Source organism: Botryllus schlosseri, chromosome 4, assembly GCF_051294905.1.
Source record: "Botryllus schlosseri isolate E-star chromosome 4, Bs_hap1, whole genome shotgun sequence".
NCBI lineage: Eukaryota > Metazoa > Chordata > Ascidiacea > Stolidobranchia > Styelidae > Botryllus > Botryllus schlosseri.
Genome location: NC_137239.1, coordinates 15689012 through 15716788, shown reverse-complemented (window position 1 = coordinate 15716788; position 27777 = coordinate 15689012). Strand labels below are relative to the sequence as shown.

The window sequence follows — 27777 nt, the reverse complement described above, 5'->3', positions numbered from 1 at the left end:
TAAATGCTAGATTGCGAAACATCAGTTTCAAACGTTATGATGAGCCATAAATACTGTGATGAAATATTTCATATGGGCGAAGGGCGACAATGCGGTTTGAACGGAACCCCGAAAACCCGCTACCTAAATTATATTCACCGATACTTTCATGAAATTATAATGATCATTCCGTAACCCCTGCGTGCGAAGCGCGACGAAAATTCCAAGGTTTAAGCAACTTTTATGAAAATTAAATGTTGATAAATCCGTCAAAACAGCCCAGAAATTCCTCAGGCTATCTTCCTCATTCAAGGTTTAAACTACTTCTACTTGACAAACTGAAAATAGCGAAAAGTAAGTAAGTAGATCACAAAATTTTACGAAGTAGAAGTAGAAGTTGCGAAAATCAGATCTACTTGAGTAAGTACCAGAAGTAGAGGAAAACTACTTGAGTACTTCGAAAAAGTAGAAGTACTTCATTACTGACCACCTCTGGTAATATGTTCATTGTACATGTGGGAATAATGAATATTTTTGCAGTAGAACTACGTTTTCGATATTAGACCTAATTACATTGTCAGTCAATTACTTTATCTCTTTTTATAATTACAATTACAATTCCATCAGAATTCCGTAATTGCCGAAATGAAACGCAGCTGTTGGTATTCTGTATGAAATATATGAGTGAAAGTTATTTTCATAGTAGAAATACGAGAAAAACTCCGCAGTGGGAGCATTGATAATGGCTATACTGCATAGAGGGAAAATTTGTCATGCTATCCGGGATATACGCATTATAAAATATCAGGAACACGCACAACGCACATGCTACAACAGGAAAAACATAATATAAATTTTGAAGCCTAAGGGATGGTATTGTTCGCGAGGAAAGATGTGAAATTTCGTAGATAAACATCTGCATCGCATTGCATACTATAGCAATATCAGCAATATATGGATTTTATTATTGGCGGTTTTTACTGTTGGCAACAAATGGATTGCTGTTAACCAAAAACCATGAATTAGTTTTTCTAATGAATTGGTACTTTACCAAAGTTCCCCAGTCAGTCTCAGGGGTTCCACTGGAGGCCAAGTCATGCACACTCTTACATATGATTCCTGATAACTAGGGTTGTGTTTAAAACAAAAACCAATTCAAAATAAACATGTTTGAAACAAGGCCCCTGTTTAAAACAAGTATTTTATTCCTTTTTTCAAGCCATGAGGTCTCGCATATTCTCGTGTTACGTCATAGTGTCATATACGGACTAAAAATATCTTCAACCTGGACTACATCGTCTTGCAGCATTTATACGGTCGGCGGTCATCATCATCAGAGCATTCATTCTGTACCAATGATCTATATCTACGTACTATATCTGTTGAAACGACTATTTCAAGGGTTCAAACCATCCCATGTCGTATAAGTCGAATATGTCAGGTGGTATTTGTCGTCCATAGACTCATACAACATGTTTTCGTTAAGTATTTACACAATTAAGGCATATTTATACAAGTTTAAAAAACACAATTTTTTAAATGCCTTTGTTTAAAACACTGTTTAAAACAATTGCATTTGTGGGGGCGTCAAAGCATCTGAAGGGCGGTGCAAAGCTGTCAGAGAGAAAAATGATGTTTCTTGAACTCGGAATGAGTTTGATTTATGTTAGAAGTTCCAAGTTTTAAAATTGGCAACTATGTAAATTACGCTACGATTTAAATGTCCTAATCGCGTTGTACCATCCCTCCACCGATGTTAGCTGTTGACTGATACCGGACTTTGCTCCGATCAGAAAATGTCTCTGAATTAAGAGTAGGCAGAGCAGTGAATGCGTGTAGCTTTTAGCTGACGCTTTTATGATGTATCTGTCAAAGTGTCCGTGCACAGTGCGTAGAAAGACACGAATTTTTGTTGAAATAAGATCCTTAGCATGTCGTGCCATACGCCATGTATGATATGCATTGATAATTTAAGAAACAAGGATCATTTATAGTCTATCATTAGTCATAGTTATTGTACCTTAATAATAATATTTGAACCTTATTTTTACAGCTTCCCAAATATTTGGAAGTTATTTAGTATGGTGTTTTAAGCTGTTTGGAAGAATCTTATGTTGAAACTTTTTGCAACTTCCTCCATTTTTCAAGAAATTTTTTGCAGCTTTGATTTTCAAGCAATTTTTTTTCCATTTTTCATGCCACTTTTTGCAAGTTTTTTCGATCATTCATGCAACTAACCTTTTACCGGAAATAATTGGCACTATATGTAAATAGATCGCTTGATTATTTCACTGTCGTTGAAATTTAGGGTTCTCCCTGATTTGACGTACATTCATGCTATAGACCGCCGAAAATTTTATTTCCACTTGGTCAATTTTTTCAAACTATTGATTTTGTTGCAATCGCCAAGACTGAGTTTTGCTACGGTGCCTTGGATACGGATCAATTCGAGTATCTCGTACCTTGAAAATCCCAAGAATCTTGTCCATAAATGCATATTTTAGTGCAACTTTTGTGAAAAATAAATGCAACTTTTGACTGCATCTTCTATGAAAAATTAGTGAAACTTTCCACGGGTTTGACTGGAACAAGACCATGCCATAGGCAAAATATTTCATGCCATCCAATTATGCCCTGGGATTGCAACTATTCTGGTCCCACTTTTTATTACTTTTTTATTTATATGTCGATAAGGGGCGAGAAATTTTTCACTATACTCAAGTGGACGTGTCTAAAAAAAGTTTCAGAACGACTGCTCCGATTCATTTTTCCCGAGTTGTTTTCAGTGATTTCTTTCTCATTATGTCTTATTACCAGAACATCTGACCAATTAATTATTTTCAATTGACTGGTTCTGATACTAACGTGGTTATCGTGGTATTTAAAAGGGAGATGTTTTTATTACTGTTTTCGTACTGTTTTCATGCTATATTGTTTTGAATATAATCTCCAGGTATACATTATGATTTCACGTGCTCTAAGATGCTTTTAACATTATTATCAAAACAATTTAAAGCAAAAACCTGAGCATGTTGTAATGCGGCATGTGCACAATTTCATCATTAGGACAACCTTGTCGGCCAATCGTGTGGTTTGTTTGAGGTCGCCATGGTGTTTGTCGACTGCTGTGATAAATTACACCAGGCCAATTCTCTTCATTTTTATTCCGTAGCAGCCGACTTGTAGCACGGCTTACTTCTAGGCTTTTATAAGACACCGCTTACGCGGATGAGATGGATAGGAGGAGCTTAGATAAACCTTCACCACTTAGGTAGGAATTCTGGAGTCGACCTCGTTCGGCACGAACCCGCAACCAATGATGTTGCAGCTGTGAATTATACCACTACGCTATCTGGTCACCAATTGTGTGGTTTTATGGTTCGGAAAGGTGATCAATATGTATATCGCCTAACGTACTGATTATTATCTGAGCCCGCTACTGATCATTTTTAGGTGGGTGGGTAATTATTTGTTTCCATGCGAGCCGAATGAGAAGCGGGAAATACGTTGGTAGGCCGGGCTAAAAGTTTAAATTATATTCTACGACGCAGTATTCGCATTTCTAAAATAAAAGCATGCAAATTTTCGTGAAATGTTGGCCTTCAGCGCCACCGTTCATTTTTAGCATGAGTTTTGATCGTTTATTGGTGGCGATTACCGCTAATCTCGTGTACTGATGAACTTGGTTTGGGACTTACGGATTCGGAAACGTATATGGCAGTGGTTCTCAACCGGGCGTCCGCGAAGCATTTCCAGGGGTATTTCGCTTTGAAATTGCAAACTTGAAAACTTAATTTGTACGCTTGTTAAGCTATAGGGGAATCACGGGGCAGTTACGCTTCTTGACTGCTGGAAATTCAGGAGTCATGTCTAAAGTAAGGCCGTCTGGTATAAACTATATCCTATACTGTGCCAATTCACTTCAATTTCCAAATTGCAAATAGCCTTCTGATACAAACATATCGCTGTTTTGAAAATGTTTTGCAGCAAAATATAAAAATTCAAGATAGCATGGTAAATTATGCTGACTTCGAAATCAATGCAAAATATTTTGGATTTGTCGTTGTCAGTATAGCGGCAAATACTTTTGTTAAATAAACATGTCCGCGAATTTCAAGACTCGCTTTGAAAAATAGTCTACCGAATTTCTACATATAGTAGGCTATTTTATTGTCGACAAACTTCATTGTGTTGCCGTTTATCATTAGCACAAGATAGATGACGATTGTACGATAGTTGACCTAAATTTGACCTAAAATTTGCGGGGGTCCGCGGCGGTCCGTGACGGTCTAAAATGGGTCCGCGAGCAAGAAAAAGATTGAGAACCACTGGTATATGACGTAGCCATTTCAAGCGCAGGCTGACTGATTCTTAACAGGTATATTAATTGCAACAAACAAGATCTCTAGACTATAGCATACTATCTGGTAGCGTGACATGTGACTTTATTTGCAGGCATTCTTTGCTATATTAATCCCCATGTGCAGGTCTTTTTAGTGGACATACCAGCATGGTCCGTGCTTACCTTTATATCTCTGTCTCTGCGGCATCATTGACGACTTTGCCACCACTTACCAGTGAATTCATTTTGTTGTAAGAGTCTAATAGATGCCCAGCATAATTGGCTGTTTCGGCCAATTCTTAGAGCATTCGAAACTTTAATTATATACCACGACAGGAGCCTAATAAGATCAGACAAAGAAGTGTCATTGTTAAGCTTTATATGCGTTTGTTTATTCACTATTCAATGATGATGCATCGCTTCTTAAACGAGAAATTCGTTCGCCACTTGCATAAGCGCCTTTGCAATATTTCTCCGCGTGTTCTAACTTTCCCTCGGTCAAAACAGAGATGTAGGCTACGGCGATTTCCTCCACAATAAGCCTGCCATGCTTTAAAAGTTTATGTGAAGCAGCTGTTGTTTGTTCATCATCATGCATTCCGTAACTCAACTTTGATACCCATCATTTTTCAGATTTTCCGAATTTTGGACACCTACGATCGGTTATGATGATAGGGGAATGAGACTGCGAACGTTTCTTTTACAGAATAAAAGTTTCAACAATGGCTGAAAATAATCAGTATTCGATTTACGAAACTCCTTATGTACGCCAAGACAACTCTGTGGCCTGCACCGAGAAAAATGGGAATCCCGTTAGCAGACTATGTAGTAATTGCCGGGTTAACCGGGTTAAAGCAACTCCAATTATACTCATCATCTTTGCAACCATCATAATCGCAATGCTGGCTAAAATCATGGCGTTTACCCAAGAAATTGAGAGACGTAAGTATACATGTATCAGTGTAATTACATAATCATTGTCTTAAATTTCTACAGTCAGGTGGATATAGGTAGAACATAGAACTATTTTGCAGTGCATGATCTACGCAAGTGGTTCCCAACTTGTGCGATTTTGAGAAAAGGAGGGGTAAATACCATAGTGGCGACTGGAGGCGAAAATGTTTGAATATCTAGTGACTATATATAATTACCCCGGTAATAAATGTACATGAAGACGGCTTGCTTTGCATATGACGCGAGAAAAAAGGTTAACTTAACGGAAAGTAGACATGGAAACCGGTTTTCGGAGCCTCTAGCACAGTGGTTCCCAACCCTTTTCCGCCCACGTACCATTTCGAAGTTTTATGCAGTGCTCGCGTACCACCTACACTAGTTCTACCCTTTATGACGTCATAATCACGTATTTGACCGATGTGAGGTGTAATAACAGATTCTATTAAAGTAGGCATTATCATAGGGCTACCATACGTCCTCTTTTAAGAAGATTTGACATTTTTTTTGACGTGTTTGAAAGTGTCATCGGTTGACGTCCTCTTTTTTGAGATTTTTTCCTATTTTAGGAGAATTTTGGTTAAATATAGGGTAAAATTCGACTAAAATACCTTAAATCAGCACTGAAATAACGCTCCGGCGGCTATTTTGGGAGCTGAGCTGGTGAGATGACCTTTTTTAAGTCAGCCCACGGTCAATTTATTTGATGCGATGGCTGCATTTGTTTATTTTCATCTAGCTGGTAGATGTGTGGCTCAAAGCGCATCGAATGTCATGCATGGACGCAACAAGTCGGTTTCGTTTTCTCGATTTGATAGTCATCAGGGATGAAAATCCTTGCTCGCACTCCTACGTAGAAGTGAAAATTAGCAACTGGGTAATAGCGTGAGAAGCTAGCGTCGAGTACAAGGAAGCCAGGCTAAACCACGCGTTTATTGGAGAACAATCTTTGTGTCTCGTCTTTGCCGTTTGGTCATCCTGGATTTCCATCTATGAGCTCCTCTTGCTCCCCAGTCCCGACAAGCAAGTCGGCTGGATCAACAAAGAAATAGATCGGTCATGTAGGCACAACATATCACAGTGGTGAGAAACAAAAGACGTACCTTACCACAGACGTACCATACCACCACGACGACGACGGCTTCAAAAAACTCAAAAATCATTTCCACCTGAACTGATAAGTCTCCTACGTCAAAAACGGAAATGTACTCGCGTGCCACCTGGAAGACCCTCGCGTACCACTAGTGGTACGCGTACCACAGGTTGGGAACCACTGCCCTAGCACCTCGGAAAATGGCCTTCCTCATTAAAATCACCAGCGATTAGAGTTAGGTGACTAAATTTCCCGTTTATATGTCCTCATTTCCGAATCCGTAAATATGGGGGGTGGCTAAAATTTGTGTCGCGGATAATAAGGGGGCGATTAATCGAAAGAGGTTGGGAACCAATGATATACGCCGAGCTTCCTGGGCCAGCGATAGTGTTAACCGTTGAGTGTATATATTAGGATTGTCCAAGATTTGAAAAAATTAAAAAATACTGCGTTGTAATGTCTCATTATGTCGATTTTGATAAAGATGAAACATCAGTAAGCCTGCTAGAACCTCACAGGAAAGTCGCTATAAGATTAATCGCAAAACGTTCAAAATTAGCCATCGGCGAGAGCGCGGGTTATCGCAAAATGGTCTTGATTAGTTCAAGATTGTAATAATAAGCTACTGATTGGCTGACTCCTAATTTTGTTCGTGTTTTCTTGGCCCCCTTTGTGACATATCCGGCAAACGTGTTTTTGAATTTCAATAATTGGACATACAGGATGGTATAACTAATGTATTTTCTTCAGCATAAGAATAGTATAGAACGTTGACATCTTCAATTTAGTCGCACTAATCACTAATCTGGTGAATGCTGCTTCTCGTCTTTTACAAGCAATTGACATTGTGTCCTCGTTTTTGATCGAGCAACACTCATTTCATTCTTTGCATCCAACCAGTTATTGTCTCAATAGTAGCCTTTTTCACTCACGTCGACTGATTTAGGTACAAAACACGCTGTCCAATATGGTCTTTTTATACGAATATATTACAAACGTTGCGTTATGCTTACGGAGGGTATCATGTCGTCTATTGACATTTAACAAATTCTTTCCAGGTCTGATGACAATTGAAGAACGAAAAGTATACTTCCCGGAAAACAATTGTAAGGGCGTAAATCAGGGTTGTCAAACTCAAATTGCGTCGCGGGCCGATTCAAGCCTTCAAATCGCTCGCAGGCGGGACCAGTCAACTGAATCCAAAATGCTAATTTGTGCTCTTGCTTATCACTTGAATACCTTATAAGCATATATAGATAATACACGGATCAGAGGGTTTTTAAAGTAGCAAGTAGCCACACCTTTATTTGCGAACAATGCTGGGATTGGCAAAAATACGATGATTGTCCGGTTGAATACAGTTAAGAACCGCTAAAACAGTCGCGTTAACGCCGATATAAGTTGGCATGTCTGGAGTTCGATTGGGTCGAAAGTGACATAGCAGTGCAACCATACATGTTTCAATTATATATTTGTTCAACTAATATATTTTCCATGTTAACTGCATTTAACGGTTCCGCATTGGGGTTTTTGCTTCGGTGAAGAACTATTTTTTGATTCATTTTTCCATAAAACTTTAAACTTGGTGAGCACTTTTAGCTTTCTTGATATTGGGTGTCAATTTCACCTACTTTTTACTAGTGGTAACCAGAGTGAAACCACATCGCCGTAGTCGGGTGGTTATAATGGAGCTTATGAACATAGTAGTATTTTCTGAAATAAATCTCAACATTTCCTACAATAGTGCTGGAAAATATAAAAATAAATAAATCTTCCCAAAATGGCTTCGCGGGCCGGATGAAATCGTCTGGCGGGCCTTATGTTTGACACCCCTGGCGTAAATGGTAAACACCCAAATATATATTTATCCATTCTTTTATTTCATGGTTTATATATTTTACAATTCCTCTATATTGTAGACAACACTTTATATATATGTATCGGAAAAGCAACTAATGACTGATTTCTCGCCATGTATGTGAGTAAAATGGTTGTATTGTGTGACAAACAATGCTCCATCTAATTTTTCACGAGTCTGCGCAAACTCACCTACTCCCTGTGCGGTCCCTTGGACAAGGGTGCGTAAAAAAGTAATCACTTTGGCTCGACTCAGGAATTACCCACTTTTTAAGATGATAGCTGTCAATATATCAAAATTTTGCGAAACTCGTTCGCTCCGACAGACTCGAGTTTTTATGGCATTTTATTTAATTTTCTACAAAAAGAGATGGGGTCGAGTTGTCTGATTACGAATTTCTGATAACGAATTAGTGATGCACATTTGTACATCTGAAATGGTCGTCAATTTGGTCGGATGATCATCAATGCCTTCTGCGAAAGATACAGTAATAATATTTTTTCAACACTGGTGTTTTTTTCTGTGGGCCCAGACTTTGTCAACAGTGCGTGCTCGCAGTTTAGAGGGAGCATTGGTGGCAAATGGAGGGGTTAATAATATTATGGCTGAACTGACTATACAAGGCTGTGGAGTAAGTAAATTTTACCACCGATTCCACACATTTTCAATATACCGACTCCGACTCCGACTCCAACAGTATTACCAATTAACTTCGAAAATTATATATGCCACAATTATGTTTAAATAACTATCATATAACCATTAAACATAGGATTAACGGTGGGATGCAAAATTGTTTCATTGTGACAGAGCTCGAATTATGCACTATGCAATTAACATGACAGAGCGCCTTTCTAAATATCCTTCTTTTTTCATATTTTTTCATTTTTTATAGCGTGGACGCTCTAATATCCTAATATGTATGAATCATTCAAACATGACATATATCCAATCCTGTATAATTAAAGCGTGGATAAAAAAAAATCGAAGTATAGCTCTTGTGTATGAGTCAGCAACTAATGCAGAGATGTAACTTACTAACTTTCCCATTACACACTATACCAGTGGTTTCCAACCTTTTTGTCTTCATTCCCCACTTCATATTTATTCCGAGCCTTCATTCCCCACCAAGACCGTAACAGCACTTCGTCAGCCCCGCCAATAAGTCTCGGTCATGGGCCCCCACAGGGTGATAAAGCCAACTCGCCCCCCAGAACCCCCTCAGCCCCGCTGAGCATGTACGCTTTTCCCCGCTACTTATCAGCTGCATTGGGTCGACTGTTTAGTGCGTCGCCTTATTTCGACTCCACGCGAAGTGCGAAAAATTTATATAATTTGTGTTTGAATCGGTCAATATGATCGGGAATTCCATATATTTTGTTATCAATTTTTTATCCCATCTCTGCCCAATAATCATACTTACCGGCAGAGCTGAGTGAGGTGTGTTGGAAAAGGTAGTGTGTTGGAAAAGGTAGTTGGAAAAGGTAGTAGTAGAATTAAATATCTTCGAGCGGACCCGTTGGTATATTGACTTCGTTACATTATGCTATTTCGTGACCTCCTATATCTGCAATGTCAAAAGATATGGAAATCGCCATAACTAAAAGGCACACACGATTTCAATTTGGTATTGCTTTACTGGCAAATAATTTTTCCCTGCGGGATAGCATTTGCCCTGTAGGGTTCAGATCGCCAGGACATGAACATTCGGCGCCAGCCATTTAGCCGCCTATGGACAATTAAACATATATGTATCTTGTATATATCGAAGTTTTCGGTGACCACAAGGCCATTCCTTCTCGGCCAAGGTCTTCTCGCTGCTAATCGTTGAGGCACACTTCTCGGAGTTGCATGTTACATGGCCTATAACTTCATATGTCTTGGAGCGTCGTGGTGCAGTGATGACTGACGCCGAAGTCTCCATTTCTATAAATTCTACGTATTTTCGTGTGGGAAGGGTACCCGATAATCAGATACTCAGCAATATTTAATCGTGCACCAAGCGCAAAAATGTATTTGAAAAAGTAACATAAATTCCAAAAAAAAAATTCTTAAATTTATGTTGATTCACGAAATAATTTTGGGCTTCTTCGAACTCGACCCCCTCCCCCAATTGGGGTTTGTGGTGCGGCAGTTACGGTCCTGTTCCACACTACCCAACACTTTTGTCATCACAGAGCAGCTATTTGCTGGTTTGCCTACACAAGACACACAACCACACCAGTACGCAAGACAATCGCCTATAAGTGCAATATAAAACCGATACCGGTAACGCCCAAAATTTCACGGAAGCGTTATTTCACGTCAAACTAGTCGTGCTGGATGCGTTTGTGACGCCATGATTGGCGACCCAGAGTTAAAAATAAGGTTTTGTGAACAACACGCAATATAATTTTCGATACATACATTGCAGAGCAGTTAACTGGTAACGGTAATTGCGCATGTGTCTCCGTGAATATATCCGTGTATATAATTTTGAACAAATGCGTCTATTCCCCACCAGAAACCATTGAATTCCCCACCAGTGGGGAATTCCCTACCGTTTGGGAACCACTGCACTATACTGATTGCAAGCACACATACTCTTACTACTAATAGACATTGGTCATAAACGAAATTTAGGAAGTAGTCAAATAGCATATGTCTAGTTTACGTGCACTTAGTCAAGTACTCAAGGACTAGGACTTGCAATCTTATTTAATCATTTGTTCAAGTCGCTAAGCTACATTAAATATATTTTCAATTTTGTCAAGTGGGAAGCAGCGTTTGTTGATATTTAGATCAGTTTTACAATTGTACAAAACCAGACGATGTATTTACTCTGTCGCAGTATCATGGTATAATTCCAAAAATTGCATTAAATGTTTCTGCATAGCGAAGACGCATATTGCGATTTTATTCCTCTATGCAACTGAATTGTAATTTGCACATAATTTCCAATTTTATCTATATCGGGGGTGGCCGACCTATTTTGGCCAAAGGGCCACATAAGATTAAAAACAATTGCGCGGACAACGGGAACGTTGATAAACTTTTTTTTAGTTTTAGGAGCGAACCGAATTAGGTAACATTGAAAACAAGACTTATACTACTGCGCTTTAAAATTGATAACAATTACGTCATGAAAACTCCGTGTGCAACTGTGCAGTGTGCTGTGCAGTCATGCCCTGGTGGCGCGAAACGTGGAATTTTTTCAAAGGTAAAGAATGAATTCTATCAATAAATATGTTACTTATAAATATTGGGCGTCACCTCCGTATACCACTGGGTTGATTTGGCAAGCGCAGGATTATTCGGCGTTTAGACATAGCAATATCGACAGTTTCGGTGAACATGCCTCCATCATTTGTGCAAATGTTTCATCGCCGGGGATCTCGCTGCGAGCGCACAAGCGAAGTCGCATGTTGGACGATACGTTATCTCGTTATACGTTACGAGTATATTTAGATTCAATTCTGTAAATTACGCGTAATTATAATTTTCAATGCTGAATGCAAGAAATCGAGTGACAATAAATCATGCGAAGTGCTAAGAAAAATTCTTAGTCAAATAAATCTGCCACGAAATATTCTACTTTAAAGTCATACACGAAGATCAGCGATAAATGTGGATGGCCCCTGGTTACGCCAATGCATAGGAGATGATGTTTTAGTCATCATCAAATTTCGCGGTCAGGCTAATCAAATTTTGATAGGCCTTGCAATTTACCTGATGCTATAACTAATTTCGAGAATTACCTCGCATGCCACACAAAACCTTCTTGCGGGCCCCATTTGGCCTTCGGGCAACCGGTCGGACGCCCTTGATCTGTTTCGTTACTAATAACAGTGATTGATGGTACATGATAATCCTTATGAAAATCCTTTGAAAGCAATTGTTTTCGTGATAAAGAAGTTGGAGTCGGAGTCGGAGTCAGGTAATTTTCACAAACTCTGACTCCGACTCCAGTCAGTATTGTTCCACTACTCCGTCTCCGACTCCAGCCACTATAGTTTTCACGACTCCGACTCCATCAAGCGAAAGTTTGCCAAACTCCGACGCCGACTCCACCGACTCCGACTCCACCGACTCCGAGTCCACTGACTCCGAGTCCACCGACTCCGACTCCACTGACTCCGACTAAAGTCCTGCTATATAGTCTGGTCGTGACCTCAAGTATGGATTAATTTGGTCCTTTCGTATACTACTATTAATTTTTATCCCATCTCAGCCCACGTGAGATTGAAGTTGACTCGAGTCTGACTAGAGTCACCCCAACACTGTATTCTCATAACGAAAATTTCCACGCAGTCGACACCAAATGTTCTCGAAGGCCGCGTGTTTGAAACTTATATGGTTTGATAACGGAATATACACTATTGAGTTTTTGATCTTTTCAGTGAATTCTCCACCATGCGAGGTCAATTCAACAAATGTGGGATATTTTTGGATATCGACGACCTGTGAAAGAAGTATGACATACGACGAAGGTGTTGAGAAATGCAAAAGAGGCAGATCCTACTTGGCGGAAGTGAAAAAACAAACAGATTATGACGAGATCGTGACAATGCTGAGGAATCATTGGAAGGCTGACAAAAAGGGCGGTGTAACATACGCGAATGGATGGATAAACGGAACTATTAATCCGATGGTTAGTTTGTGTGGTCAGTTCGTAAATCGGCAACAAATCATGCACGTTCTACCAATTGAACAAGTTGTGCAATCTGTCTCCTTCACATACCATCAGATTGAATCAGTGTTGGGATCAAGTCACTACCTTCGAGTCACGAGTCATTTCGAGTCATTGCACATTTTGACTCGAGTCAAGTCAAGTCAATCGATTTTCGAAGGTGACTCGAGTCAAGTCAAGTCAGTCGATTTTTGGAGGTGACTCGAGTCAAGTCGAGTCAAGTCAAGTCAAGTCACGAGTCAAGTCAAAATTCAAGTCAAATTGCCTTTTAGAAGTATGAAGCATGATTACGTCATTGCATTTCGCTAGGTCTCTGAATAACAGATTGATTGGTCATTGATTCTGAACCGATGAACGAATATAGAGTTGAATATACATGCAATAAGGGGCTGTATCGCTCACATAAACGTAGAACTGTTGAACTACGTAAGTAATTGCATAGCCTCATTTTATAGTTACTAACCAAGATAGAGAATCGAGTAACGAATGGAGAAGATGCAATACAGTACCCAATTATACATATTGATATGATACAATTCGAGTCTGCGCCAATTGTTGAGGAGTATATAAACTACATTCGATTACAATTTCAATAAAACAAGAGGTTCGGTTAAGGTAAGAACAGAGAACACAAATATATATTTTGCTATTTAATTACTTTACTACTAGTTTACGACAACGTAAGCTGTAGCTTCGATCACTTCGTTTGTGGTCAATATCTTAGTGAGAGAATATTGGAGGCTCAGTAAAACGCACGATCATTTAATTATCGGTCGCTCTCGTGGGTTACACAAAAGTTTGGCGAACAATCCGAACAAGATGCAAGATGCAAGATAAGGTGAATTTTACTTGATGACTTGAAATTGACTCGTGAATTTTACTCCGAGTCACGAGTCAATCCACATTTCTGATACGCCGAGTCAAGTCAAGTCATACGAAAAGGTGACTCGAGTCTGACTCGAGTCAAGTCATGACTCGAGTCATCCCAACGCTGGATTGAATACCAAATCACACATCCTCCACGAAGGATGTTCTTGGAAAAGAGTATATCTACATAAATTTTTGATTGTCAGGCCAACCGGGTCACAGAGACATCTGTATTTCCATCACACGTAGCCTCTCTCCGCAATGTCGAAGTGTTAACAATGTTTCCCTGAAATTTTGATTAAAAGCCCAAAACTCGGCTCAAAAATTGATTCTGGTTCGCTTAATCTCTTGATATCATTTTATTAAGAAATGGCCAGACAGCAAGGATCGGGATCTTTACTTCAAGTGGTATCCGGGATATCCGCATAAAGAAAGTAAATCGACCCACATTGCTCTTTATGTGGACAAGAAAGGAGAAGATCACGAAGGAATGGTTAACAGATCCCCAAACTTCACAACGATTGCAGTTGCCTGTTACTATCATTCTAGATAATTCATCGTCCGCTATTCGCCGGCAATACAATTTGTTCGATGCGATGGTCTTGTCATGGTCCTACTGCTACTATCTTCATCACTCTTTTGTTCTGACTAAAGACCATCACTTAAATACTGGCATGACTGTGGCCATAAATCAGGGTTACCATATTTCGGAAAAGTGGAAAGAGGACACTTTTTCTAAATTTTCTGAGTTACAATACTGGAGTATAATCCGGGAAAAATGGTCAATTTTTCTCGACTTTGTGGTCGGTTGACTATAAAAAACGGTCAATCACTGTAAAAAATAAATATGGATTTTATCATGGAAATGACACGACTTCCTCTTTCTCATGTTAATTCCATGAAAACACCGACATGGTTTTAAAATCTCACGTTCACATGATCAGCTCCCGATATAGGCGCCGAAGCGTTACATCAGTGCAGGTTTGCTGTATCTCAGTCGAATTTTAACAGCCGATTGGCACCGGCTGCAATTTTCGAAAAATTTGCTTCAATTTTCAAAAACGAAAAACTGTACCTTAATGGGATTGGAACACGGCAGCCAAGGTAGCGTTCGAATCAGAACGTCAACGCGGGTGCAATTGCGCCACTCGCTTTCATTTCGAGCCCTGTGTCTGGCCACTTATATCAAGAGCAAGCCGAGAATTCGTTGATGAGAAACGTATTACGTTTACTGCACTCTTTATAAACCTTAACATGCATATCTTGTGACATAGGCTTCTTGTGAATCATATCGGCGAGGAAATCATGATCTTGGAGATGGCTCAGTCGATATAATACGCCCTAATATCGCCATTATCCAATAGATACAGTGCTGACGGTTTGCACAATAAACACGCACCAGGCCGCAGAGTGAATGAGTCATCGGCGAGTGAGCGAGTGACGCGCGTGTATTTATTAGGTAGCGTAGCCTTCCAGGGCATTTACAAAGCTTATAGAGCACGTAAATGGGTCACTTTAGTATTGATAAACGGAGATTGTCAAGACCCAACCATAAGGACAAACCACAAACGCATATCTTACTACTACGTAAGGTTTATGACGTTAGTTGGTAGCACTTCATACAAACATGATACACACGTTTGCGCGGAATACACTGCGTGTAGAATTGGTCTTGTTGCCATATATACATCACTATTAGCTGTTAGTCTGATGTAGATACAATCTTATGGGCATGTACTCTCCACAGAAACAATCTAAGAATGTCAACTACCGATAAAATTCAGGATATAACACATTATGTTACAGATATTCGTCCCTGCGTTTGAAACTAGTGTGGTAGTCTGCAGGAATTCCCTTCACGATTTTCAGAAGCGGCCTTGGTGTGACATAGGCATAGCTAATGTTGTTTATTTTGACCTTGAAGGTGGAGATTGGCTAGTTCTATTGAAAGAGACAATCCGTAAATGTTTTTCATTACTACAACGTAAGATATATATCGTTATACGACAGCTCTTTGAATATCCTGATGCACACTTTTGCGTAGGTATATGCGCTGAGTAATATTGTATTTATTCCGAATTATACTTGACTATTAGCCATTATTTAGAATCGTATAGGCAACAACTATTCACAGACACAATCTATGAAGGTATATCACTATAAGAACTCGATATATATCCCGTTATGTGACCAGTATTCATCCAACTGCTTGAAGCTGGTACGGTAGGCTGCGAGAATTCTCTTCCCGATTTTCAAATGCAACCTTGGGCGATGCAGACATAACTAGTATAGTTGTTTTAGCAAGAAAATCAGAAGCTGACAAGCGCTATTCATAGAAACAAACTACAACAACTGGCTATGACGAATACAACCAAATATACGACAGGGTATATGATGGGTATCGGGAACGCGCGTTTCCGCGAAATGATGCGGTCGGCGGATATCTTTGTCACGCGGCCTATCACACAGATTTGAACACCTTATATGTAACTAATATCAGATATGAAGATATGTGTGAACTTGTATGGACACTAGCTTTTCACAGAAAGAAACAACTATGCTCTAAGACGGCTAGAACAAAACATACAGTACGTTATGTGAGAGTGGTCAATGACGCGCGCGTTGCCGAGACAGTGTATTTTGCAACATATTTATCTACGGTATTTGATATCCGATTTCGACGTCTTAGATATAATATATATCAAATAATATGGTATCAATGAACTTGCACAAACAATATATATCCGCAGAAATGAACAGCAGCGACCTAGCACGATTGGAACGGGATATATGGTGGTTCTATTACAGTACGCTTCCCTCGTACCGGCAATGGGTAAAAATACCCACGCCGGCGCCAAACGGTTCCAAAATTCTCAAAAAAGAGGACAAATTGTCAAAAATACGACATTTGGGCGTCTTCCGAGGACACTTTCAAAAACGTCAGAAAAAGAGGACAAATCCTCTTAAAAGAGGGCGTATGGTAAGTTTGGTAACTCTACATAAATGTAACTCGGAGGGTATTGCATTCATTCAGTAAACTTGCGCTTCATTAGTGTGTATTAATTCAATTCAGCAGGATGGGATTTACGCAGTATATTTTTAAATTTAGTAATTTAATATATCAATAGGGGCGTGGTTTTACAACATGCGCCTGACTCAAAACGCTTGCGGTCTCCAGTAATTCTCAGCACTGCAGTGACTATTAGGTAAAGTACCCGGTAGCTATGGCGCCTTCGTCCAATCAAATCGGACGCTTTTCGCTTGGTCTGTCAAGTACATCTATGTAAAATTATCGCAGAGATATACGTGATCAAATGCAGCACATGAGGACGAAAAAACGCTGCGACAGGCTCCCATCATTATAAGGGAAAGGTATAGGTATAAAATGAGACTGAGTGATTCCTTAAAATCGAGTAATCTAGGGAGATAGCTTCGAAGTTCAGATTATTATTATCAATAGTAGGCCTATATGTAGGGTTGCTTTTAAAGAAAATGCATCTAGAAAAAAATGTTTTTTTTTCAAACGTTGTATAATTATACCATTATTGTGTAAATATTTTCGAAAAAACATGTAGCATGAGCCTATGCGGACGATTTTCGATAAACGATCTGGAGTGGCTGTAACACTCGAAATCATCGTTGGTTATAGCATGTAGATCACTGGTACGGAATGGGTTTTCTGGTGATGACCGCCGACCGTAAATGGGCTGCATAACGATGTAATCACGGTTAAATATATTACAGTACCAATTCAGAAGGCTAAATGAACAATCTACATTTTAGTATAATCGATGCGCATACTTGTCGTAAACTGACTGACGGATGTGCCTCTAGGCAATATAAAACACAACCGATAGCAGAACAGAAGAGATTAGAATGCTACGGTAACGATAAGGTGACGATGTACTGTGCAACAGAACTAATCAGATGAAAGTAATCATTGCCTTGTTGCGGATGACCACGATACTATTTGCCTAGTCAGAGAATATTTGTGCAATGTGCCGTGCATGCTATATTGGAAAATTTATGTCCGATGAAGAAAAATATCGCCCATAGGTTATTTCACAAAAAGGTGCTGCTTTTCGCGTGTCTGCGTGTGGTATTACTAGCTACATCGAGTCAATCACGTCTGAGAGATGGCGTAGGGGTTGAATTCCCGCCAGTCGGAGTTATATCAGGACTCGTCCTCCCCACGTCACTGGTCTCGCCGGGCATTTTAAAATAGGCCCCGAGAAGGACCCGATCAAAGAAGATGGCATGCGTCTCAAAATAAGAAATCAGGAATCGAACACCGCCACATCGGGCATTAGGCTAATGTGGGTGCGATATTGAATAATCGTACTTGGTCGTTTAAGCATCGTCACATCTGTTAAATACATCGAATTGTGTGTCATGTATCACACTGTGTACTGTGTAGTACACTACCGATTAATTTATTGATTCTCTACAATCGATGGATATCTCCGAGACGCAATATTCACGAGCGTGAACTAATTTAACATTAATCACCTCTAAACGATTGTGCCGATATGCATTACTGTTTAAATAGTTTAAATTTTCATACGGGAGATTAAGAATGCCAAGAAAGTAGACATTTTTGATGCATGATTTCATTCTATAGTCAAGCCGTAGGCCATTCGTCTAACACCGATAATTGCATATGATCGCTACTTGCGTCAATCCGACGAGATTGGCCTTTGCAAGTATATGTATGGATTAGATAGATATATAAAATACAGGAATGCGACATTCCGTCGAAAATAAGACGTATAAGATCATGTCAAATCGTCTGTTTGATAAATATCCAGCCGGTGAGGCTTACACGTTAGTGTTTTTGCATTTGAATTTCTTGCAACTCTTCAAATCGTCCGTAACTTTTGTTTCCTGCGTGCTTTGTTTATGTGTACTACACATTGTGTGGGTATACTGAGATACATTTATTCACTTCGTAGGGCGGTAAGTATCAAGAAATGTTTTTTATAAGATTGTGTGTAGCTAAAACATAAACATCCGGGGCTATGGGGTTGAAGTTCTGTACCTCCACGAAATTGATCTTTAAATATACACACACTAAAACATCACCACTTCGACAAAAAATCTGGTATGATTTCAGCCCAGCACCAGTGACACAAAACGAACAAGTAAAAATTCGGTGGGATGTACCAGTTACCACTGACCGCGAAATCTGGAGCAACCGCCCTGATGTGATTATTTATTTAAATATTTAATTGATTATAATCAAACTAAAAAATAATCGGGTATGTTCATTAATTGAACTGACCGTGCCAGCTGATCAAAACATGCTACAAACGGAATCAGAAAAATCAATCAAGATACGCAGGGCTCAAAATGGAAAGTGAGGAAATGTGCCGATGCAAAATAAACACGACCTATACTAGGGTTGCCATACGTCCGGAATTTCCCGGACATGTCCGGAATTTCACTGAAAAATCTGCGTCCGGGAGGAATTTCTGAAATATGACTAAATGTCCGGAATTTTGAAGGCTGGAAGCAGGCTCAAAAGTTTTTCGTAAATCAACATAAACAATACTATTTACAAGCAGATTTATGCTATTCAAAATTGTTCTTCGAGTCGCGCGCGAGCTAATGCAACGTATAATGATATTAGTATGGGCACCAGGCACCACGCTCGCCAAAAATGCAATCAAAATAAATATAAATATGGTTGTTTTTTGGGGGCGGAAGGGGGGAGAAAAAATGTTGTTTCGGATCTGATTAAAACACTTAAACAGATACCCGCACCGACCTAACTGTATAGCAGGGCTGTCAAACACAATCCTGACAGGCCAAATACGGCCCGCCAGATGATTTCTTCCGACCCGTGGAGGAATCTATTGCAAACCCTAGCAAGTAGCAATCACCAGAGCTCACATTACAGATGGCCCAATTCCTGACCTATGTTCCACTTCATTCCTGTATAGCAGGGGCGGGCAACTTCTCCAGTCGGCGGGCCCGATATAGGAAAATTATGTACTTGGCGGGCCGGATTTCTGAATCGATACATTATTCGTCCATTTAGGCCTACCCACATATACCGTATACTGTATACGGTCGATGGCCAATACTTTGCTAGTGTGACGTTATATTGGCGGTCAATGTGTTACTCCTCATTTTAAAATCCGCTAGTGGGCGCTAAAGAGCGTCCGGAATTTGCTTCACAAAAATATGGTAACCCTAACCTATACGAAGTTTGAAAAGTGGCCCGCGACCCGTTTTGAGTCGACGACCCCTGTTATAACGCGAGTACATTGAGAAAAAGTATGGTAGTCATATCTAAATAAAACATATAAAGAACATATTTTACAGTAAAGTTGCACACCTGCATATTGAAATAAACGAATAGTATATCCTTTATGTGATTTCCTGTAAAATGTAAGGAGCTGAAAATCTTTAGTAAGCCAAGTCAAAGCGACATATTTATACTTCGAGCCGATGTTCCCTCTAAATTTTGACGATTCTGCGCGCACTCACCATCTCACTGAGCGATCCCTTGGAAACAAATACAGCAAGCAAGCGGGTACTAATACAAGCGGGAGGAGTAAATATGTTAATTATTTCGAACAATTATCATATAATAACTGTGAGGAGTTGTATAGCATTTTAAGGGAAAGAATAAAATTGAATTACAGTGAAGAGTATAAGCGGTCGCGTGGAAGAGCATACGAAGGTAGTGATAAACTCTCATTCATTTCTGGTCACAAATAAGGACACTATAATACTAATTTATTATATTAATCTGTAGACATTAAATGAAACTGATATATATGAAACTAATTATTTTCGAATTGCGAAGATAGTACAACGCAGATTTACCACTTGGACCATGGGAAATTCAAAGTCCAAAGTAAGTAATATGATGTAACGTACCCATAAAGAAGGGGTGTACAACCTGCGTAACAAGCGGTCGAGGTATAAGTAATGTGAAGCCGTAACAAAATTGTTCATACATAAAATTGATCGCATTAAACGCGAAAAATATCTTCGAATTATTGAGATAATATTGCCATAATGCTAATGCGCGAAATGAGCATCTGCAGATTTTAGTCATTCTGGCCCGTCTCTTTGGTTTTGGCGCATTGACAAAATTTTCCAACGTAAATACTAAGTAATATAATTTTCAAATCTGGCCGAAAATTCAATCTGGGATTGCACGGTTTCTACTAGTCGGAATTTAGCCAAATTGGGTGTACATCGCTAATATAGACAATTAACAATTTTATCACTATGCAAGGAAACAAAAAAACGCAACACTATTTGTGGACATATAGGTACATTTTGGTTGTAATTTGAATTGAATTTGATTGGTCATATTGCCGTGTTCACGTTCGTGTTATTGCTAATCTCATCAGTCTGACACTACCATCCTGAAATCCTATAATTCGGATGTCGGGATGACTTTCTCCCTCCTATCCGTCACTGCGAAGCATGATTCTAAATTTGCCCCGATCATGTGGCATCCGTCTGTGCAATGTTACGCCTACATATCGGGCGAATAATTACAATAATGCGATATCTTACTAAACGGATTATCATTTAAGGAGGTTCAGAAGAATTTGGATGTCGTCAGGTACCACCTCGAAATGACAATTCATGAAAAGAATGAGCTGAAAACGATGAATAAGAAGATTATTGAGGTATGATGGGATCATTTCTTTAGAATTTCGTTGCTTGAGTAAGTAGATATCAGCAGGCTATAGATCTTTTTTTTCACGCAACTCATGACTTTCATAAACCATAACAGGAAATAATATATCCATAATTTCTTCGGCTGACATTCATCAGGGGTAATCGTCAGCAACTAGTAAAGAATTGGAAAGAATATTGTGTATCAACAATCATGTCACAAAATGTGACGTGACCAGCATGAAATTTTGAAGAAGAGAGCGTTCAATATACCATGTTTCAATGGTACACGAACTCCTTTTGTTTACATAGCCTTGGCTGGTGCATTTTGATTAAAGTCCACTCCAAGGCACACGAATGAAAGTGTGAGCGGCCCCTTCCGACGTCTCGAAATCTGTCTTTTTCGCACAAACAGGATTATCCAACAGATGCTTGCCAATGGCAGAATTTATGATTTTTGATCGCTCTGCATAAATTTTGAGGGAATGAGTCGTACAAGGTTCGGGACTCCTGATACAGAAGTATGACTTGTACGACTAACAACATCCAACCTACGTCAATGGAAATGTGATATCACCCTCTTGCAACGCGACAGAAGTTCTTATCTGATATCATCGAGGATTCCGAACATTAGTGGCCTAATGTCGACGACCCCCCACAATCTACAACAAGCTATTGACGTCGATCCACTCCGGACACAACTCCCATCTCAGTAATTCCTCTGCCTGTCCTTATTATGGTAGCAGTGGAAGTGGCGTATTCTAAAAAGATAACCACTTGAAGACGCAGTGCAAGTTGAAAACATGTACTTGAGTTCTCTTAAAAAGTAGAAGTAGCCTACTTCGTTAGTGAGAATCTCGTCTCTCTGCCCTACATGACACCCTAGTAAAATGGCTTGTGAGATATTCGGAATGTAATGCGCTTTGTCAATTTACCGAGCATATAAGGGTACGCGGTGTTGTAGACACTATTGTTACAGAACGTAAATAGACCATAGTGTCGAGATAGCTGGAAAACACAAATTATAACTTCCACGTTAAGAGCTTAGCAGGACGCCATACAAAAAGCCGTGGGTTGGTCGGCAAGCATTATTCTATCTCGGCTCAGTCTGTTTGTTTGTTTGAGGTATATTCATGGTGTTTGTCGACTACTATGGTCATTACACTAGGTCAATTTCTTCATTTTTATTTCGTAACTGCTAATTTTTTTCCTAAAAAGGAAAGATTTTGACCTAAAAATTCATAATTATGACATTTCTTGACTTAAAAAACATAATTGTACCCAAATCTTGACCTCATGTATGCAAACTAGGTGTTTTCACACATAATTTTAAATTGTAGTACTTATCTTCATTTAAGGTTGGAACTGTTCGTCCTTATGAAAAAGTTTGGCTTGAAAAAACCTATTTGACTTAGAAACTGACAAATTTTTACATGAAAAAACTTTATTTTAACGAAATCTGCACCTATGAAGAATTCCAGTAGGTAAATCACGCATTATGGTGGAAATATTTAAAATTTGTCGTAGAGTACAAACGAAAAGACACTTTTCAACATTCTCGGGTTGAAAGTGTCCGTCCTTACCAAGTAGCTTGCCAAGAATGGAGAAAGAATGTTCAGCAGTAGTAGTTGTTGGCTGGCAACACTGAAGTTGTGCGTACACTGCTGGTGACACACCGTGTTGCTTCATTCTAACAATGTTGTCTATACATCCCAATTTTTCACCATGCACTTCTTGATGCAAGAACCAATAATCACGCAGTTTTACTTGAGTTAGGATATTGCGGCACGTTCAGCATAACACCATGTCAACCTATTTGTTTCGTTTGGCCGTTTATGATTCACAATGAGCAGATATTGTGCCGTCTACAACGGTAGGCCTATAATAACGTAGGCTAAAAAATGTAAAATATCGTATCATAAGCTCACAGACAGTACAAACATTTACGATACAAATAAAATACAGATGGCAAATTTTCTTGACTTTTTTCTTTGACAATTTTTGACCTAACGCTACAATTATGACAAAAAAATTTGATTTATTTTGACATGTCAAAAATGTCGCCTTAGTTTTGACCTTTTTTCAGTCAACTTTCATGTCATATGCCGTCTCCACGTCTATTTTTTGGCCGTGGTAATTAAATATATCTCATTTGACGTTCTAACATTTTTGCCCCCCCCAGTCGCCCCCTTTGGCCTTTCCCCCCCTTGTTTCTCAAAATCGCCCACTGGGGGGTAATATCGCCCACGATGGGAACCACTGATCTAATCTTAATCTCTTGTATGATTTAAATCGAATTTTAATAGAGTGTATAATAGGGTGGTTCAAAAATAACCTTTTTTCCTGAATCTTGCAGGTTACTTGATTAAATCGTTAGGTTGCCTTAAAAAACGACGCACACCAAATTTGAATTCATTCCAACCAATATTCGCGGATTTCGTAGAGTTTGAAAATTTTGAATTCGCCTAAAAATGGTAAAAAAAAATTTTTCAAATTTTTCTGCCAACATCATGAAATTGTTGCGCTGTCTTCGAAAACGATGGAAAACAAATTTGACTCAATTCGAAGCCGTAGAAGTGGAGTTATTTCAGTTTTTCTTTGATAATTCTGGGATTATCCTTGATTGGTGGATCATATCAGAATTATCATCAAAAAACTTGAATAACTCCGCTTCTGCAGCTTGGAATTGAGTCAAATTTGTTTTCCATCGTTTTTGAAGACAGCGCAACAATTTCATAAGGTTGGAAGGAAAATTTGAACCGTATAAGTTTATATTACCCGTCAACCATTGGCGCAGGCCTAAATTCTATCTCGCCGATGTATAAGTGGGCTCATATCAATTCGTTTCAACTTTCTGAGGTTTCGTATTCTCTATTTTGGCTGATAATTATAGACTGATGCTATGTAGTTACACACACGTAGTTTAACAGTTAAAAGTATGCGTGAGCGATATGACTCCGTTTTTCATGTTTATTTAACTCTATATTCGTCCCTCGATTCAAAATAAATGGCGAGTTTCCAACAGCTATCAAAATACTATGATGTAATTATATACCTCGTACGTCAAAAAATCCACTTGACTTGAATGTTGAATTGACTCGTGACTTGACTTGACTTGTCTTGACTTGACTCGAGTAACCTTCAAAAATCGAACGACTTGACTTCACTCGAGTCAAAATGTGCAAGGATTCGGGATGACTCGAGACTCAAAGGTTGTGACTTGATCCCAACTCTCAAGCATTTGGAAAGACACGAAGCCAAGATCTTGGAGAACTGCGACATGTCTACTAAAAACGGAGCAAGTTTGAGGAAGTGGAAATTGGAGATGAACCAGGTATATAAGGCGGATATTTTCCAACATTAGGCCAAGGTATATAAGGGGTACGTTTTCCAATATAAAGGCACCAGACGATGAATACCGATCCTGTGACGACTGATTAATGTCGAAGTATTTGCGAACGTTTTAACGTTCGTGTTCGCTGAATGAGTCTTGGTTAATCGGATGTCCGGGTTCCGAAAAGAGCCATGATAGTATCCATACTTTAAACATTTCAGATGAATTTCCTAACTTTATTTGGCGCCTGGACATATCGACATCGACAGCTTCGGTAAACATGCGTCAATCATTTTGTGTCTATAGGTTTCATCGTCGACGGTCTTTCTGCGAGCGCAGACGCAAGATCGCATGTCGGAGGACACTTTCTCTCGTAATTGGGAATATATATAGTTAGACTCAATCTAGTACATTAGGTGTTCTTTCATTTTCAGGATGGGTAACAATATTAAAGTAAGAAATCTAGTGACAACATATTGCGCGAAGCATAAAGTAAATTTTTACTTTTAAATAAATCTACCGCAAAATATTCTACTTTATTGTAATGTACGAAGATCTACCAAAAATGTGGCTAGCCCATGGATCTGCCAATGCGTCGGAAATGATATTTTAGTCATGAACATCCAAAGTGTTGCGGTCAGACTAATCAAATTTTTAGCTGGCCTTGCAATTTCACAATCTGGGCAATTCATTTTAGATAATATCACTAATTCCAAAAATTACCTCGCGGGCCACTGAAAATCTTCTCGCGGGCCTCGGGTGAGCCACCCCTGGATTACACCATGTAACAGAATTTCGCAAAAGTTTTAATTGGCAAAAAAGTTTTATGTATTGTGTTTTAGTATTCCAATCTAATTACAAAAATACCAAAATTTTTCCTAAAGTGTCCCAAATTTTTGAAGAAATGTCAATTTGTCTAATTTCTTATTTTACTTATAATTGCTACGTATTAATCACAATAATTATTTATTGGCGGTATGAAAATGCTAATGAAAAATTTAATATTGAACAAATATAGCTTACCATGCATCAAGTAACAAATCAACACTTTAAAAATCGTCAAAAGTGGTTTTGTTTGCGTGACTTGCGTCTGTGAAATAAGAACTCTTTTCTTGTTATCGACCAAAAATAACACCACGTAACAAAATTTTGCAAAATTTTATTTGAGTATATAATTTCATATATTGTGTTTTGCTATTCCTAACCAATCACTAAAATAAAATAAAATTCTTTTGAAGTGTCCCTAGTCTTTGAGAAATGTCTCTTTTCGTAATTTCTCGTATTACTCAAAATTGCGCTGTAAGAATACGCATAATTCCTTATTGGACGTACCAATCCACTAACAAAAGGAAGGAATATGCACAAATAGTGGCTACTACAGGTTATAAAAGGATGGAAACACTTCAAAATTTTTCTGAAATGGTTTTGTTTGCACGATTCTGAATCAATGTGACGTCACAGTCAATAGGAATCTCGAAAAAGGAGCTTGAAAAACATGGTGCGGGCAGTGTAAAAAAACTAAAATGACATTTATAAACGACACTTGAGGCAAATAAATGCCAGAAACATGTTTTACTACGGAATATGGTATTGTAAATATTAAAAAATCGGCTCAACTAAACTTTTGTTACATGGTGTTATAGAATGTAGATATGTTATATGTAATATAGCTGTGTGCGTAGCCTAGGTGTGGAAAGTGATAATGCAATAACAGCAAGTCCCAATTGAACTAGCTAGCCTTTTGGATTTATATATTTGAACATCTGACTTTTCACCTACCATGAACCTCACCGCTCGTCACAGGTGTTTGTGGATCAATATCAAATCCAGAAAAAGTCATGTATAAGGCAATACGTTGCGAAAGCTTCTCGGTGATATCATGCGAAGAGCAGTTTCTTTGATCACTGTATTTTGCGTTGTATGTGTTCTCCATGTTCCCTAGTACACCTATTCGTGAAAGCATTTTCTTGCATGGAGCGACAAAAAAGCGATACAGAACGAAACGCAGAGGAGAATTGAATCTCGATAAAAAAATAATATCCGCTTACGTCAGCAAAATTTAAAGTTGCCGCAATAATCAACGAATTCTTGAATTGCAATTATTTTATCGTATACATCATGTACATCGTATATAACATCGCATACATACTCGTAATCCTATGCTTTACTCGCTGTCACGGATCACCGAAGATTCCCAAACATATGCCAGTGGTATTTATTTCAAGCATATCTCGTAACATTGTGATACCCATACTTCTGCAGGAAACATATTCAGAGGTTAGGAAAGAACTCGATGAATTAAAGAAATGTCTTGAAATGAGTGACAATCAGAATGCTAACTCCAGATGGATGGATCACGCTTTTGCTCTCTGTGAGGCATGTAATGACTTAAAGTAAATATACCCGGACGGATTGATGGACTTATTTTGCGTCATTTAGACATGCAGGATAATTTGGAGTAGGACTGTAACGCGGATGACTGTACAGATGAGGAGGAAGAATGATGAAATAGCGAATCATATAGCCATTTCTTTATGTATAGTAATTGATTTGAAACATCTTATGACATTCATATAAAATCACATTCATACCACAATGGATTATAAAGTCGGTGTTTACATTTGTAATTTTGTCTTCCCGGCACCTGACGTACATAATACCATGCTTGAACGTTCATCTGTCAGTTTACTAAACTTAGCTTCAGGTGGGTTAGTCAGTCTACTCATAGACACACCATGGCAATTTTGGAGCATACCGCGAAATTCAATGGCATTCAGAAAGTGACATCACTCGGGGCAGTATAGCTGCACTTTGTCAGTCCGCCACAGACGATCCCTCCATGTCCTTCACTTTTCTGCGGGGAATTTCACCATCACCCTTTAGAAACCATTAACAAATACACACACTAACATACCCCTTACGTAGTGAACTATATTTTCGGTATAACTCAATCCACGAACGCGCCAGATTAGCCAACGGTGAACACAAGACTTCAAGTGGAAGTAGCATTGAAGTCTAGGTCCCTGTTTTTACTAGTAAT

At 38.9% G+C, this 27777-nt stretch overlaps 2 protein-coding genes across 3 annotated transcripts in view; both read left to right on the top strand.

The window, feature by feature from the left end:
* LOC145438202 (uncharacterized) overlaps positions 1 to 27355 on the top strand; it is a 132302-nt gene extending 104947 nt beyond the window's left edge. The window contains exons 8-9 of the mRNA XM_080315586.1: positions 27000 to 27117; positions 27177 to 27355. Of these exons, the coding sequence (XP_080171712.1) occupies positions 27000 to 27117; positions 27177 to 27199 (141 nt within the window). The 3' untranslated portion in view covers positions 27200 to 27355. The remainder of the gene's footprint in view (positions 1 to 26999; positions 27118 to 27176) is intronic.
* LOC145438205 (uncharacterized) lies at positions 5032 to 14356 on the top strand. Of its 2 annotated transcripts, none has more exons than XM_080315591.1 (4): positions 5032 to 5263; positions 7424 to 7471; positions 12603 to 12853; positions 14145 to 14356. In XM_080315591.1, exons 1-4 carry the CDS (start codon positions 5044 to 5046, stop codon positions 14310 to 14312), a joined length of 687 nt encoding a protein of 228 aa, XP_080171717.1. In that variant the 5' UTR covers positions 5032 to 5043; the 3' UTR covers positions 14313 to 14356. The 2 variants fall into 2 exon arrangements, with proteins under 2 accessions (XP_080171717.1, XP_080171716.1); XM_080315590.1 differs by having other exon boundaries at positions 14127 to 14356.
* Positions 27356 to 27777: the final 422 nt, after the last annotated feature.